The following is a 14,955-nucleotide window of genomic DNA, read 5'->3' on the forward strand; positions in this document are numbered from 1 at the left end:
AGCTGCACATAAGAGGCAACGACGACAATATGGACCTTGGCTGGATGGAAGAAAAAAGGCCTCGCCAATATTCTAATTTGTAAATTGTGACGTGCAAAATGAAGCCATGTATCTGAAGCAAGCGTTTCACTCGCGGAACCATCCTGCTCTCTTTGTGTGGAATGAGGTTGGATTATTGACTCTGGTGTGGGCTAGTATTGGGGTGATCTTTCTAATGCACATTTTGGCACGTAAATGGTAAGGTACTCTGCTGAGCCCGCATTTGCTTTAAGTTGTTTGCATAACATTGGTGCGTAGATTATTATGGAGAGCCACAGGCAGAATAACATATATGACGATTACCAATTTGTACGCAGCAAACGTATTTATTGGTATGTTAGCGATACAAAGATCTTTGAACAAGGAAATTTCTGTGCCCTCACAAAGAAAACATCATGGGTGAGAGGTTCTGTGCGCCTAAAACATAACAGCAAGCAAATAACAAGCCCACACAAAACAACAAGCGAGGCCGCTAAAATGAAAGCGACCGCACTGTGTTTAATTAGTAACCTGATCCACGACGCAACGAGGAATGCAGCTGCCACCCTGAGCACCGCTGCTCGCTCTCGAGAGCACAACGCCATGGGAGTGAACCTTTGGAGAAGAGGATGGACATGCACCCGGCTTTGGCCATTAGCGTGCTTTCATTATTGAAAGACACACGCAAAGGCCAATCCAATGTGAGGGGGGAGTCAGACCCACTCAGAGAAGTTTAGAGTGATCACAAGAAGCCTCCCATAGAGAAGCGCATAAGCGCTGCGCTAGGCTACGCTCGACCTAAAAAGTAAATACAAAAGCGGTGTGCAGTGAAAGGGTCTCTAAAACGTCCAAGGTAGGTCAGCTCAATGATGATGAAAAAAGTTGAAATATGTACAGACATCGGTACCCTGATCAGGATAATTAAAGTGTAGTAGAATGAAAATACTATAGGATGTAGATCACAAGCTGAGCTACAACAATATACAATAAATAAAGATGCTTAATGCATTGAGGCTTGATTAAACAGGTATTGTACCGGTTACAATTACTCACCCATGGTACGTTTTAATGACGAAGCAAAATATTATTTTCATGAAAAAAGCTAACAATTAGTTTATGATGAGGATTCAATTGGGCACTATACAAACCCAACAGCACTAACGTATCTAATAGATGATGTTAAACCTAAACAGTATAAACTGCTGCTGTGGTAATGTAATTATCAGATACAATCATCAAATACGGCAGAAGGTCTGAGCAACAAACAAAAATATAAGAAAACCATAGTCCCGAAATACTGTGTAGAATGCTTTAGTTGTTGCATGTTTTAACCATCTTAAATTTGCATGTGGCAGCCTCTTCCAGTGTTCGTAAAAGATGGTTATTTAACTGCAATATTGTATAACATCCCTTACTTACAATGAAAAAAAGCACGCTTCCATAGTAACCAGAGATGGATATGAAAAAAATGTATATTACGTAACAGAATAAACTAACAACAAGAGGGGTAGGGATAGACAGCACTCCTCTTCCCCAAACAATATCTTTAGAAACAACAAAGGTGTGACACAACCTGATAATAGGCAATGAATATGTCCGGGATGGAAATTACTGGACAAAAAAACGCGAAAACGCTGAATTAGCGATTATACTCTACCCAAAAGAGGATATTAATAGACTAGGAAGCAATCAGTATGTTTTAATAAAACCCTCACTCATCAACATGGTTGATGACATGCTTCATCATTGGGTTTTCTTTTACCCGGGAGACAGAATGTCTCCCAAGTATGCTACCACGCCTGGGTTACAGCGGAGCTGGTATCAATAAATTGTGAAGTGACAGTGTGTTGTGATAAGTGAATTAAAAAATGGTAGACTGTACTTCAATACAAACTTTTTAATAGGAAGTCAGGCCAGCATTTTAAAAATTAGTGAACTGACATTATTGAACTACAATCCAGCAAATATGTCTTATATGGGTACAAAGGTCGACATGTTTCTGCTTCGGATTTGCTATTTCAGCCAAGCTGACTTCCTATTAAAAAGTTTGCATTTGGGTCACATGCAATGTCAGGACTTGCAGAAGTAAAAAGTCTAGCAAAAAGAGCAACACAGGTTCGAAACTATGCAAGACTGTAAGCAGTCGCTCACAAAAAATCTAAACTCCAGAGCCATGATGATACAAGGGAGTCATGAAAGTAATTGGGGTATTTCTATTCAAAGTCAAGGGTAGGAGAGGAGGTTTTATTAGCCACCAACTGATTTCAATTTTCTTTTGCGTTTGTTAGGGATGATGTGGTACTGCCAGGACACACCTTTGAGGGCTAACCCATCTGCAGCAAGGTATTGGAAGGTACCAAATCATGTTTAAGCATTAATCCTTGGTCACATAGAGCTCCAGCTGAAAGCAAATAAAGTGAAGAGGTCAGTTAAGATGGACTTTTATTTGTCAATGACCAACGATATGTGTTGTTTACTTGACTGGTATATCATGCGTGCCTAAAAGCACTAGCACAGCAACTGCTACTGGGCTAGTTGTAAATATGTTTGACAAAACATCTGCAGGACAAGAGCTAAACGTGTAACCTTCCACACTATGCAAAGGAAAGGTTTGATTTCTATTCCTAGCACTGGGCACGTATCAGCTCTTCCACTCGTACTGAAAAGAAGCTGGGTCATATAACCGAGTCAACATTGAGTATATAAAACTTTAGAGGGATAAAAAAAAAAAAAAATACAATGACGTTGCACCACTATTGCAGTGATTGACAGCCTGTTGAGAAATCAATGTCTAAGATGAGTTATTTTAGAAATACACCAGTTCATGTTGCCTAAGACAATGAACACATATCAAGACAACGATTAGATATCAAGACTGTGGACACGGGGGAACCCCTACATTTCTGTACACCTCAAAATAATACCTCAACAACTCAACCATGGATTGATTAATCGGAGACAGTGTTAAACCTCAATTGTATGAGGCAAGTGTTCCCCAAGACAGATCCACGCTATTGATGCCAAAGGAACGCCCAACATCTCATGATCGAATGATCTGTGTAACGACATATTGCACCAAAAGCAATGAAATAAAGAGAATTGTCAATAAACATTGGGGTTTGGTTGCAGACATTTTAGAAAGCCCTGAGCCACCGATGCATGCATTTAGAAAGGCAAAAAGCATAAGGGACCATGTTGTCCGATCATTGCTCGACACACCGCAGGCACCGACCATCCAAGAACTCTGGAACTTACCAGAGGTGGTAGGTCATTTCAGATGCACAACGTGCAAATCATGTCCAACATGTTGGGAGACCAAGCAAGTGATTCACAACAACCTGACTGTAGACCTCAGGTCTTTTACTAATTGTAACACCAGTGGAGTGATTTACGCCATTCTCTGTCCATGCGAACTGATGTACATTGGGCAAACCAAACAAAAGGTAAAAAAACAAATCTTCCAACACTGCAGCAGGATCCGCTGCCAAACAGCAGGGGCACCACTTGTTGAACATTTTAAGGACAAGAATCACACCCCAGAATCTATGAGATGGGTTATACTTGAAAAGGTTACCCTGGGACCGCGAGGAGGCAATCTGAACTCTATCCTTAACATCAGGGAGTGTAAATGGATGCACAAATTCAAGACTATCAACAGAGGTCTCAATGAACTATATGCCGATTTCGCACAAATGGCAGGTTAGAACCAGAGTGAGCACCCTGTTTCTTAGATAAGAGTTCACACAGCGTAGGCGTCTCAGTACAGCCAGGTTAAGGAGGATACCTTTCAAATATCACCCCATCCATAGGCATGACTTATGTTAGCAATAACATTGTGCAGGCTCCCTGTCGTATTCAAGTGCATTAACCATATCTTCCAAATTGTATGATTTGTTGCTATACATGCATAATACTGTTGTCTGACCTTATCAGTAAGGGATCACTGTCCTGGCTTACTGTCAAGTTTCTTACAAATTTGTTCGTTTATTCATTTACACATGTAATGAATAACATAAAAATGTCCAGGCTCACTCCAAAGGACTTCACCATACTATAGGTTGCCATTATGAATATCTTCCACTATTGTGAATATGTAAGAGATGTTTACTTAGAGCGAGACTCGGGTGTAGATTATATTATAGGTTGCCACGATAATATTGTGAATTTGTAAGAACTATTGACTTCGAGCGAGACTCGGCTGTAGACAAACAATGTCACACATGGAAATATTATCACTTCACTCATTTTGACCGAACCCGACTGAAGTACGAAGATCCCTTAGCAATAATAGGCATCTTTTTAGACGCTCCCTCATCTACACGTCTCACGCTGACAGGGCGCACCATGCAACGTGCCGGTGATTGGCCCTGCCAAGCCGAGCCCCTCCGTACTTAGCATCCATCGGCGGCACCGCAAGCATCCCCAGATTCATCGAGGGAGCGACGTGTGCTGACGGCTGCTGCTTCACACCGACAAGGTATGAAGTTACACGCGATTCCATTATCCCGTGTAGGCTTTTCCCCCACTATTTGACTACGTTACGGGCCAATAGTTTAATTTTTAATACGCAAACTACTTTAACAATACAGCCTTCACGGCATACACGATAATTTTTCAGTTGTGTTAACTAATGTGCCTTGCATTGGCAAAGCCCATTTCACCCCAATTATTCCACTACGCTGCGAGCTAATGGACACATTCCTTGGCTAATGATTACGACACATACGATCACCAGGTATTAATAGCCCAAGATTCACCTAGCAGCATGTCAGGCTATGGCGAAAACCATTTATGCTATATTCCCTCCCCGCCTCAATGCGTGTTGAAAGTCTTTTCCCACTGAGGGATTTTAAGCTATTAAAGACCATCTGTTCTGTCCTATACAGTCCATCTTTGACCTACTGGCCCACTTTGTTGATTCTCTAGAACGGTGCTAGGTGTGCACTGAACTCAAAGAGTGTCCACGGTAACCACACGTGACAAGATAACCTTTGCTCACCCTTGAGGAGCACTGTCCAAGTAAGTCTCCCCTCAATTTAACCCAATGTTATATGGCTTCACAGCCAACAACAGTCCTTTGAGACCCTTTCTTCATTTTATCTTATGTGTTGTAGAATCCTAAGGAGCACGCCCAGGCCCAAGAAACGACGGCACAGACATTGACCGTTAATTTGATGTAGGTACCTCCTGCATCCACTTTTTCAAATTAAGACAGTTCACCACACAGATAACTAACGTTAGCCTTCACATTGTCTTATAGGCTCTCTATCTATTGTCCTGACGAAGACCCCAACATGAGGCAAGAATAACCCTTAAGCGTACATGGGGGTCGAAACGTAGACTACGCCAACCTAACACACCATAGGACTTAAAGAAATGAACATACCTAACCTATGTGTGATGTGATTTGGGAACATTTATACTACCTTGATTGTAAAGGTGTATTTGATTTTAATGTGATGTTATAAATGTCACACCACCTTTACCCAGTCCCTCACAACTTCTGCACTTCCCTCCCCTTTCTCACTGAGAGCACTTTTAATGTAATGACTTCACAATTACATTGAACTAATGTTGTTGATTTAGGAGACATTTCATGTTGAAAAATTTACAGGAGTAAACGATTGCAAGAATAAATGCAATTTGATTATTGCATTTTTCAATTTGTTCAGTTATATTTAGTGAAATGTATATGTTGTGTTTATCTGTATGGAGTAATACAGAATAACCTATAAACTAATTGATCTGTAACTCGGACCACTCCTTCTTTGTACTTCCCCAAGATAAGGCGCCCCTCAACATACTGAAATACAGTCACTGACAGATTCAATTCTTCAGTTCTAGCACAGGAATGGAGGTTTTAAGGATTTATTACAAAAATTCAAAAAGGATTGCAATACTGACATCACAACTGCAAATGAAATCAATGCCATAAAGGTTCCCAGAATAGAGCATTACAGAATAATGTGCAAATCAGGAAACATGTTAAGTTCCAAATGAGAAGCAAAATCACTAGAGAAACAGACAGCATCCCTAGTAGCATCAGAAAGTCTTCTTTCTCAGCCACAAAATAACAGGTTTATATACAATTTCCTTACATAGAAAATTATTAGTTCATCGAGGTGTGAGCAAAAGAATGTCATTCTCTGCAAATCAGAGCACAGCTTTATAAAACACAATATTGCCTTAGCATCTAAGCACTACCCTTCCCCCACCCCCCCTGCCGCCCCCCCCGCCCCCAACTCCATGAATAGTGATTCCTCCTACGTTATGTTAAAGTTATCTGGAGACTGCAGCACAAACTAGTTACATGAACAACAGTGACCTATAATGAATAAATAGGGTACAGGGGGCTAGCGTAAGATCCTTGGGAAAAGAAAGATTTCTGTGAATGTGATGGAAAGTTGTTGATGAGAACAACAAGAACATCAATGAAAATAAACAAACCTGACTCTGCTTAACTGAGCGCCTCACAAAATAAAGAACAGTGTAAATGCAGAAGAAGACATCCATTTTAAATTAGAGGGTGTCTGTGCCTAAAATGAGACTGTTGTAAACGATGTACTTGCTTATATTGTTTACTCTATGGTCTTTATCGTACTCTATGCTCTCTCCCTGTCTGGTTCTAGAATTGTTATGTTACTGTGGACTCCAGGTTCTGCTTGGACAGTTGGTTGACTGGTCAGCAGGCGCCGGGTCCTTTACTGCTGTGCTTATGAATAAACCTTCTTATTCATCTCAACTGATTGGAGGATCTTATTTACAACATTTTGGCGACTTGTGCCTGCTGATTCCTGACTTCTATCGTCTTCCAAGACAATTTGAAGCAGTTTACAGTGCGAGCAGCGTTTTGGCAGTTGGACCCGGCAACAACGAACCCAGTGATGTCTTTATAATTTCTCGAGTGAGATTTCAGGCATCGGAAACTAACTCGGCGAAATTCGAAGCTTTTTCAACTAAATTAAGGAAACTTGTACTTCGCTCACCTGGGAGTATTCCTGTTCCTTAGCAACCAACTTGAATTTCTGCTCTCCATTCCTTCTCCTGTACTCGGAGAGAGCGAGACTCAGAGCGAGCGTGTGACGTGGTTCCTTAGTGTCAGGACTTTGTGTGCCAAGCCTCGTTTCTACTTCGTGCCCATGTTGAATGACTATTGTTCTTTCGGCATGTGTGATTCACCTCACCCGGAAGTGGTAAACGTGCGTTCCAAGCCTCGTTTTCGTGTAGCGGCCATTTGGTGGAATTTTGTCAACAGTACTTTCCGATTTTAACCGATCACTTCATTTTCAATTTCGGATCGTCTTCGCAAGTCAAGTATTACAATTCACTTTGTTTTACTATTTTGCTTTATTCTACATGGCAATGGCACAGAATATAAATATTACGCTCCCTCCACCATTCTTGAATGAACCTGGAAATCCTCCTGTACAGTGGGAGGATTGGTTCATTATGTTCGACAATTACTTGGAGGCAATTGATGGTCAAGAGTTTTCCTCTAAGAGGAAAAAGGCCATTTTGGTGAGTACACTTGGGAAGGAGGGACAAAGAATCTTTAGGATTTTACCAATTGCTTTACAAGCAAATGGTCAGGCCATTCCTGATCTCTACAAGGAAGCTATTTCCAGGTTGGAGATTAAGTTTGCTAAAGAGGAGAATCTTGTGATGCATCGTTATAAGTTCTATACCCAAAAACAAAGATCTGAAGAGAATATTGAGGACTTTGTTACCCGTTTAAGAGAATTATCAATAAAGTGCAAGTTTGGGACAATGGCTGAAGAGCTCATACGTGATCAGCTTATAGTGCAGTGCAGCAGCCGCAAGATTCAGGAGAGACTCTGGGCGGCGAAAAATCCTACGCTTAAAGTTGCCATTGAACTTGCGCAAGTTATTGAGGAGTCTGAGAAATGCATCAGAGTTATTGAAAATTCCAAGAAAAAACAATTAGAGCAGGAAGTGTCTGTAGTTTCGGATAGAGATGGAGAATCAGATTCTCATTCCGGTCTAGATGAATCTATTGCTGTGGTCAAGAATAAATTCAAGACTTTTCCTAAGAAGACTTCTTCTCCAAGCAAATTTTGCAATAGATGTGGCAGCAATTCACATTCCTCGGAGGCTAGGTTTTGTTTTGCAGCGAACAAAGAGTGTTTGAAATGTGGAAGGATTGGACATTTCTCAAAGATGTGCAAAGCAAAGAATAAGCAAAAGGTTGCTGTTGTGGAAGATTACTCTTGTGACAGTTCTTCTGTTGGGGAAAGGATGTTGGTGGTTTGTGACTGTTGTTGCTAATGTTGATGATCAAAGGCAAAATAGACCTAAAGCTATTTTTGCAATAGATGGGCGGGAGGTCTCACTGATGGTAGACACTAGATCACGTCATACCATTATTCCTCAGTCGACATTTAGAAAGCTATGGTCCAACAAGCCTTTGCTCGAGAGTGATATTTCTCCTAAGGGATTTCAAGGGGAAGCCATAGACATTCTTGGTTATTTTGAATCTAGCATTGTATTCAAGAACAGGTCCTCTATCGGGAAAATGTATGTCTCTATTGATGGTCCACCCATATTGGGGTGGGTTCACCAATATGACCTGTACATCATTATAAACCCAAGGGCTCCCGATCAAGTGATGGATTTGCAGGATGATTCTGTTGATCTGATTCTGAGTGAGTTTGATTCCGTTTTCAGGAATGAGTTGGATGAGCTAAAGGGCTATTCCCATATGATAAAAATGAAAGAGGGATGTGTACCAATTCAGCACAAACTCAGAAGGATTCCTCTTGCCATTAGGGGTGAAGTGAAAGAGTTGTTGGGGGAAATGCTGCAGAGTGGGGTCATTGAACCTATAGAAGGATCACCGTGGGTTTCTCTGGTGGTTATTTCTAAAAAATCTGATGGCAAATTGTGCTTCTGTGTTGATCGCAAGTCTGTTAATAAGTGCGTGGTTGCTGATTTTTTCCCCCTCCCCAACATAGGTGAATTGGTGTCTACGCTTGAGGGTTCAAAATATTTTTCAAAGCTTGATCTTAAGAGCGCATACCATCAGGTCAAATTACATGACTCTTGCAAACATATCACCTCTCATTACCACTGAAGGTGTCTTTCAGTTCACACGTTTACCAGTTCATGAGCTGTTCAAGGGGCTGCAAAAAGTTGTCTTCTTTCAAGATGACATTCTTGTTTTTGGCAGTTCTGTTTCTGAGCACAATAAAATTCTTAGACAAGTGTTGCATAGGATTGGTGATGCTGGTCTTACTTTACGCAGGGAGAAGTGTGCTTTTCTTGCTCAGCAGATTGAATATCTAGGGCATGAAATTTCGGTTGCTGGGATTAAGCCTAAGAAAGATTTGTTGTTGGCTATAAGGTCAGCTCCTCGCCCGACTGATAAGGATCAGTTGAGGTCCTTCATGGGCCTTATAGGAGTACTATTCCAAATTTGTCAGTAGTTTCTCGGAAAAAACTATTGATTTGAGAGTTTTGCTCAAGAAGGGGTGCAAATTTGTTTGGGGTCCTAAACAAGAATCAGCTTTTGCCTTGGTCAAGGATGAAATCTTCAAGACGGGTGTTTTAGCTCCTTTTAACACTAAACTTCCTTCTATTCTTATGGTTGACGCGAGTGCGTTTGGCTTGGGTGCCGTTTTGATTCAGAAACATCGTCATGTTGAGCCTCCTGTTGCTTTCGCTTCTAAAACTTTGTCTGATGCTGAGAAAAATTACAGTGTCATTGAAAAAGAGGCTTTGGCAGCTGTTTGGGGTACACATTACTTTCGCACTTATCTTTGGGGGATCAATTTTGTCATAAAAACTGACCATAAGCCTTTAATTAGGATTCTTGCCCATGGTGGTGCTGTTAGAGGTTCGCCTAGGTTGGCCAGACTAGCAGCTAAGCTACAAGATTTTCATTTTCAGGTTGAACATATTCAAGGTTGAAGGAATCTCCAAGCTGATTGTTTTTCTAGGTTGCCTTTGGATTCTACAGAGTCTGATGTACATCTGGATTTGTTGGATGAGAGTGTTGCTTGGGTGCAAGATGTTGTTTCTTTTGGTGTTGGTTCCTTCTCGCATCAGGAATGGATTGATGCCATGAGAAGTGATGAGGTTCTTAGGGATGTTGTTAGATTGCTAAAGGATGGTCCTAGAAGAGAGAGTTGTGTGCAAGTTTCTGTTCGTCCTTATGTCAAGATCCCGGACGAGGTGTCAACTTGTGGGGATGACATTATTTTGCGCAATGATAAGTTTGTCCCGCCTTGTAGTCTCAGGCGCAAACTTTTTGACATTGCCCAGGAGGGGCATCTTGGTCAGACTCTGACCCAACAGAGGCTCAAATCTAATTTGTGGTGGCCTGGCATGGATGCGCAGGTTGCTTTGTGGGTTGAACAATGTAGTATGTGCAAGGTGAAAAACGTTTGAAGGTGGCTGTTGGCACTAGTATGGGTGAGATTGTTTGTCCTGGTGTGCCGTGGCATACTATATGCCTGGATTTTATTGGACCCATGTCTGAACTCAGCCTGCATTAGCGTTTTGCCATAGTCTGCCTGGATGTTTTTTCAAAGTGGATAGCTGTTAAATTTGTAAAGGATATCACCACTGAGACTACTATATTGTTTCTTAAGTCTTTGTTTCTATCGGAGGGTTTTCCCAGTGTTATTGTTACCGACAATGGGACCTAATTGGTTTCTCAGAGAATGCAATCTTTTCTTTCTCACTCTGGTGTGTCCCATCATCGGACTTCACTTTATAATCCTCAGGGAAGCGGAATGTGTGAGAAGGTCAATAGGTTGGTGAAGGGGACAATCCAACTGGCTGTCTCTAGTGGTGGTTGTGTGTCTGATCTTGTTCACGAAATGGTGTGTGCCCATCGTATGACTATCCATGGTAATTGCACGAAATCTCCTTTTGAAATTTTGCGTGGGAGGGCTCCTGGGTCAAAACTTGTTCCTTCTTGGGTCAAGCAACTTTTGAACAGTCCTGATCTTGTAAATTCCAAACCTGTTTTGCCTTCTCCCACTGTGGGCAGTAAGATTTCAAAAGGGGATTTGGTTAAAGTTAAACCTGGGAGGTGTGAGAAGGTTTAACTAAATTTAGGGGTCATTTTACTGTTAAAAAAGTTTTTCCCAATTATGTTCTTCTTGAAAATGGTGAGAAGTGGAATTTGAGGCGTGTTGCTGTTTATCAGAAAAGTGGGCAAACATCTTTTTAATCCTTATCTGCCCCTGTTTCTGCTACTCGCAATTCTGTTCCTGTTTCTTCTAGTGAAGAGGGGGGTAGTGGTTACATGTTTTTATCTCAAGAGTGTGTTCCTTTTTCTTCTCCTTCTGACAGGTCTTGATTTGGAGGTGGTGACGTATCTGATTCTGGCTCCTCTGGTTTTCGAGGCACCACCATTGATTCTTCTCCTTCTCTTCCTCTTTCTCTTTCCACTCCTAGGGTTTCAAGGTATCGTAAACCACCTTCTTATCTGAATGATTATTTTTTGCAATTGATTTGTTTTCTTTTCCTTTTTTGTTTATAAACATGGGAGATGTGTTGTAAACTATGTACTTGCTTATATTGTTTACTCTATGGTCTTTATCGTACTCTATGGTCTCTCCCTGTCTGGTTCTAGAATTGTTATGTTACTGTGGACTCCAGGTTCGGCTTGGACAGTTGGTTGACTGGTCAGCAGGCGCCGGGTCCTTTACTGCTGTGCTTATGAATAAACCTTCTTATTCATCTCAACTGATTGGAGGATCTTATTTACAACAGAGACCTAGTTACCAAGAGCCAGGAAAGTACATTTCAATATTTCATTAAAAAATTGTTTCCACTGCAATAGCATCACGTTGGCGTGTATATGTAAAACTGAAAATAAATCCAAGTTCTGAATGTTGTTAATGAAAAACAATATGAAATGCTCAAAACCTTTCACAAGACCCAATGTTGACATATGTGTCCTTCCGGAAGGAAAGGCCTTCTCAAAAGTGGTGGGGATTTAGATAAAATGTTGGCAGTAGAAAAAACATGACACCTTACACGTGGATTGGAAAAAAAAGAGTAAGCATTAGAAATTTGAAAAAAAAGCATTTATTTAACGGAGTAAAATGGACGAGTTTATTAGATTGAAAAAGTATTTGCACGCTTTCGTTGTGCAGCTCGGATTGGGGCGAAATGTCGCCCCGTACAGTATGGTATCTCCTATTATGACACCTGAGATTCGAAGATCAGTCCATAGCAACATGTTCTCACGGATTGGAGATCTGTCCCAGCCAGCTTGTCCTGAGGGCGCTGGGCCAATATCCAATACCTCTAGTCCAACAATATTGGTCTTTAAACCTGGGTTTTTAGCAACCCTGGTATTCATGCTTATCAGATGCAAACAGGTGATCCTAAATCCTGGTGTGGCTTACTGGGTTTTGGACATTTCACTGCTGCACCCACAAAAAAAAGCAATGGAAATTTCACAGGGTTGAACAGTACCAAATAAAACCAAGAGGTGTTGATTACTAGTTACATGATACAACTAGAAAAAAACAAATTATTTTCCCATAGAAATTAATTACGTCCAAAAAAAAAGTATACAGCTCAAATGGAATATGCACTACAACCCTAGCTCCAGATAATTCTTTAGAAGATCGCTTTTAGTGGAGGCGGCAGGGTATAGTATGGATTTAGCTCCAAAGAACAAAGCACTTTACAGAGAAAACTGTGCTGTCCAGAGAGAAAAGAGAATACGTGGGGACCTGTTGTAACAAGAATACTGGAATCATAGTATGATACAGGAGTGAAACACCACCTAGGACGTTACAAGATCGCATAAAGTAAGGTTCAAGTTATTTTGTCTTACAGTCACACATGTATCTTTAAATAGTGTCGTTCAGAATTATTATATTTTGGCAAAGTCAAGAGGTCACAATTTGAATCAAACTATCAGGTTTAAAAACCAAGCAATTTAGCACCCAGGCACAAATGCCAAATCCCCTATGTTACTCGCCGGTTTTCTATCACAACAGCGTAGGGTCCAATCATAATAGTACAATTTCCTAGCCTGACAGTCCCGATCGCCATCATACGGGTACTGGTTCACTCCCAAGACCAGTGTTATGACTATGAGTTGCCAGTCTCATGAATTTCCTCACCTTATAGTTGCTGGAGTTAACCCAACCGATGAGCTCGTCAACTATCTTGTCCAGGCGCTGCTTGTCCTGTTCTAGATCCGGTGATCGACGGGGATCGCACACATACTCCAATAGCTCCGGTCCCACCTGCAAACGGCGGCCCACGTCCTTCTGCTGCACCTGCTCCTGGAAGTAATCCATGTCGGGGGACCAGCCGCGACAAACGTTAGGTGGCAGGGGAGCTGCGGGTCCCTCTCTGGGGTATCCTGTGCAGCTCTGGGATCAGCGCAGGCTCCTCCCGCTCATCTCAGCCCGAGAGCGGCCAAAACTTCTCAACTTCGGGCAGGGAATCACTGCATCCGCCGGGGGCGCTGCTGCTGTGTTGAGGGCGGGGCTCCGGCAGGGGCAGAGAGGCTCGGCAACGAGACTGCGCCTGATTCGGGTCAAAAGATAGTCGCACTGCGGGAGTCAGTGCTCTCGGGTCACACGGGGCCGCCGCTCGTCCCAAGCAAACTTGTCTAGAACGCCTTAGGACCCTACCACTGCGCACCACAGACTGCGCAAGGGATGGGCCGCGCCACGGCCGCTGCCATGCTAGGGTCAGGCACATTAACATAAGTTAGCAACGTATGGGGAGAGGCCCTCCGCAAGGAGGAGGAACTTCACCCATAAACATAATGAAAAGCCCGTGACGTTTTGCCTGACTTCAATGTGGAAGGTACTCACGACAGAAAGTCTCTGTACTGTAAGAGGAGCCGGCCTGTGGCCACGCTCGCAATTTATTTTGTGTGCTTTTTTTTCAAACATGGCGCCGGTGTGATTATTCCTCAATCACGTCCCCATCTTTGGGGAGGAGTTATTAAACGAGGGAGGAGTCTGCGATGCGAAGATATGTAGGCTTAGAAAACCCAGGTTTGTGTCAAATCTTACAAAACGCCTGGTAACGTTCAAAACAAGATTTTAGAGCTTCATTCTTTCTATTAGAGAAGGAAGTGAATAGAGTTCAGTCGCGTCGTTTGCTACAGATAGAAAGTGCATGGAAGTAAACAAAGGACCAATCTGACAACCCCTATCTACTTCTTCCCGTCTCTCCATGTGTATGTGACAAGCGTCACTTTCCATTCATATAGTATAAACTCCAAAGTTGCAGCATTATTGCTGCAGTGGGAGATATTTTAAATAAAACAAGTTTAACTTTCACACGTAGGGCAAATCCCGGTTGTATTTCATCCAATAGGCCAAAGGAATATCTGGGTCATGAAAGGAACAGATATGTCCTGAAACAGAGTTTTAGGCAAACTACGAGACTAAAAGCTAACCAAAGAGAATAATCAGTGGCTGGGAAATTCTCATCAGACCACCCAAATGGCGGAGTGTCTTCATATGAGATTAGTTTGTGGATCCAGACAACAGCCAGACCATCATATGACGGTATAGTTGTTGATACCAATAGTTATCTCCATCCAAAAGTTATTCTCATTTGGTTGCTGATGAGGTGCAGTGTGTAGGAGGGAGTGAAAATTTAAATTGATTACCGGAACAAAAAATATGTTTAATGGGTATTGTTCTGGCATCAAACATAAAAACTACGCCTGGTAGTCTGACAGTATGACTACCCAGTGAAGCTGTGCAAGACGGTCGACATTTTTCAGCCAGGAGGAAGTATTATCCGGCTTTCTTCAGGACCAAATCAGAATGAAAAAACTACTGCACAAAAATTCTTATTTTCACCATAGATAAGTGTGAGTGTGAATTTTATATATAACAAGATTGTAAACATCCTACCCGGACCTTGGAGCCCCAATGTGTCAAGGGATGTTGAATATTGTGATCCTTACCTACAAGA

The 14,955-nt window shown here is 41.9% G+C and overlaps 1 protein-coding gene across 36 annotated transcripts in view; it reads right to left on the minus strand.

Moving 5' to 3' along the window:
- The window catches only part of CLASP2 (cytoplasmic linker associated protein 2), a 1,795,600-nt gene extending 1,781,938 nt beyond the window's left edge, over nucleotides 1–13,662 (minus strand). For 17 of the 36 annotated variants that reach the window (XM_086964729.1, XM_086964728.1, XM_086964727.1 and 14 more), the window contains exon 1: nucleotides 13,131–13,655. In XM_086964729.1, coding sequence (XP_086820855.1) covers nucleotides 13,131–13,310 — 180 coding nt within the window. In that variant the 5' untranslated portion in view covers nucleotides 13,311–13,655. Of the gene's footprint in view, nucleotides 1–13,130 lie in introns of all 36 variants that reach the window. The other 19 variants (XM_086964697.1, XM_086964701.1, XM_086964699.1 and 16 more) reach the window with 7 other exon arrangements.
- Between the last annotated feature and the right edge of the window lie 1,293 nt (nucleotides 13,663–14,955).

Source organism: Lissotriton vulgaris, chromosome 4_1, assembly GCF_964263255.1.
Source record: "Lissotriton vulgaris chromosome 4_1, aLisVul1.2, whole genome shotgun sequence".
Classification (NCBI taxonomy): Eukaryota; Metazoa; Chordata; class Amphibia; order Caudata; family Salamandridae; genus Lissotriton; species Lissotriton vulgaris.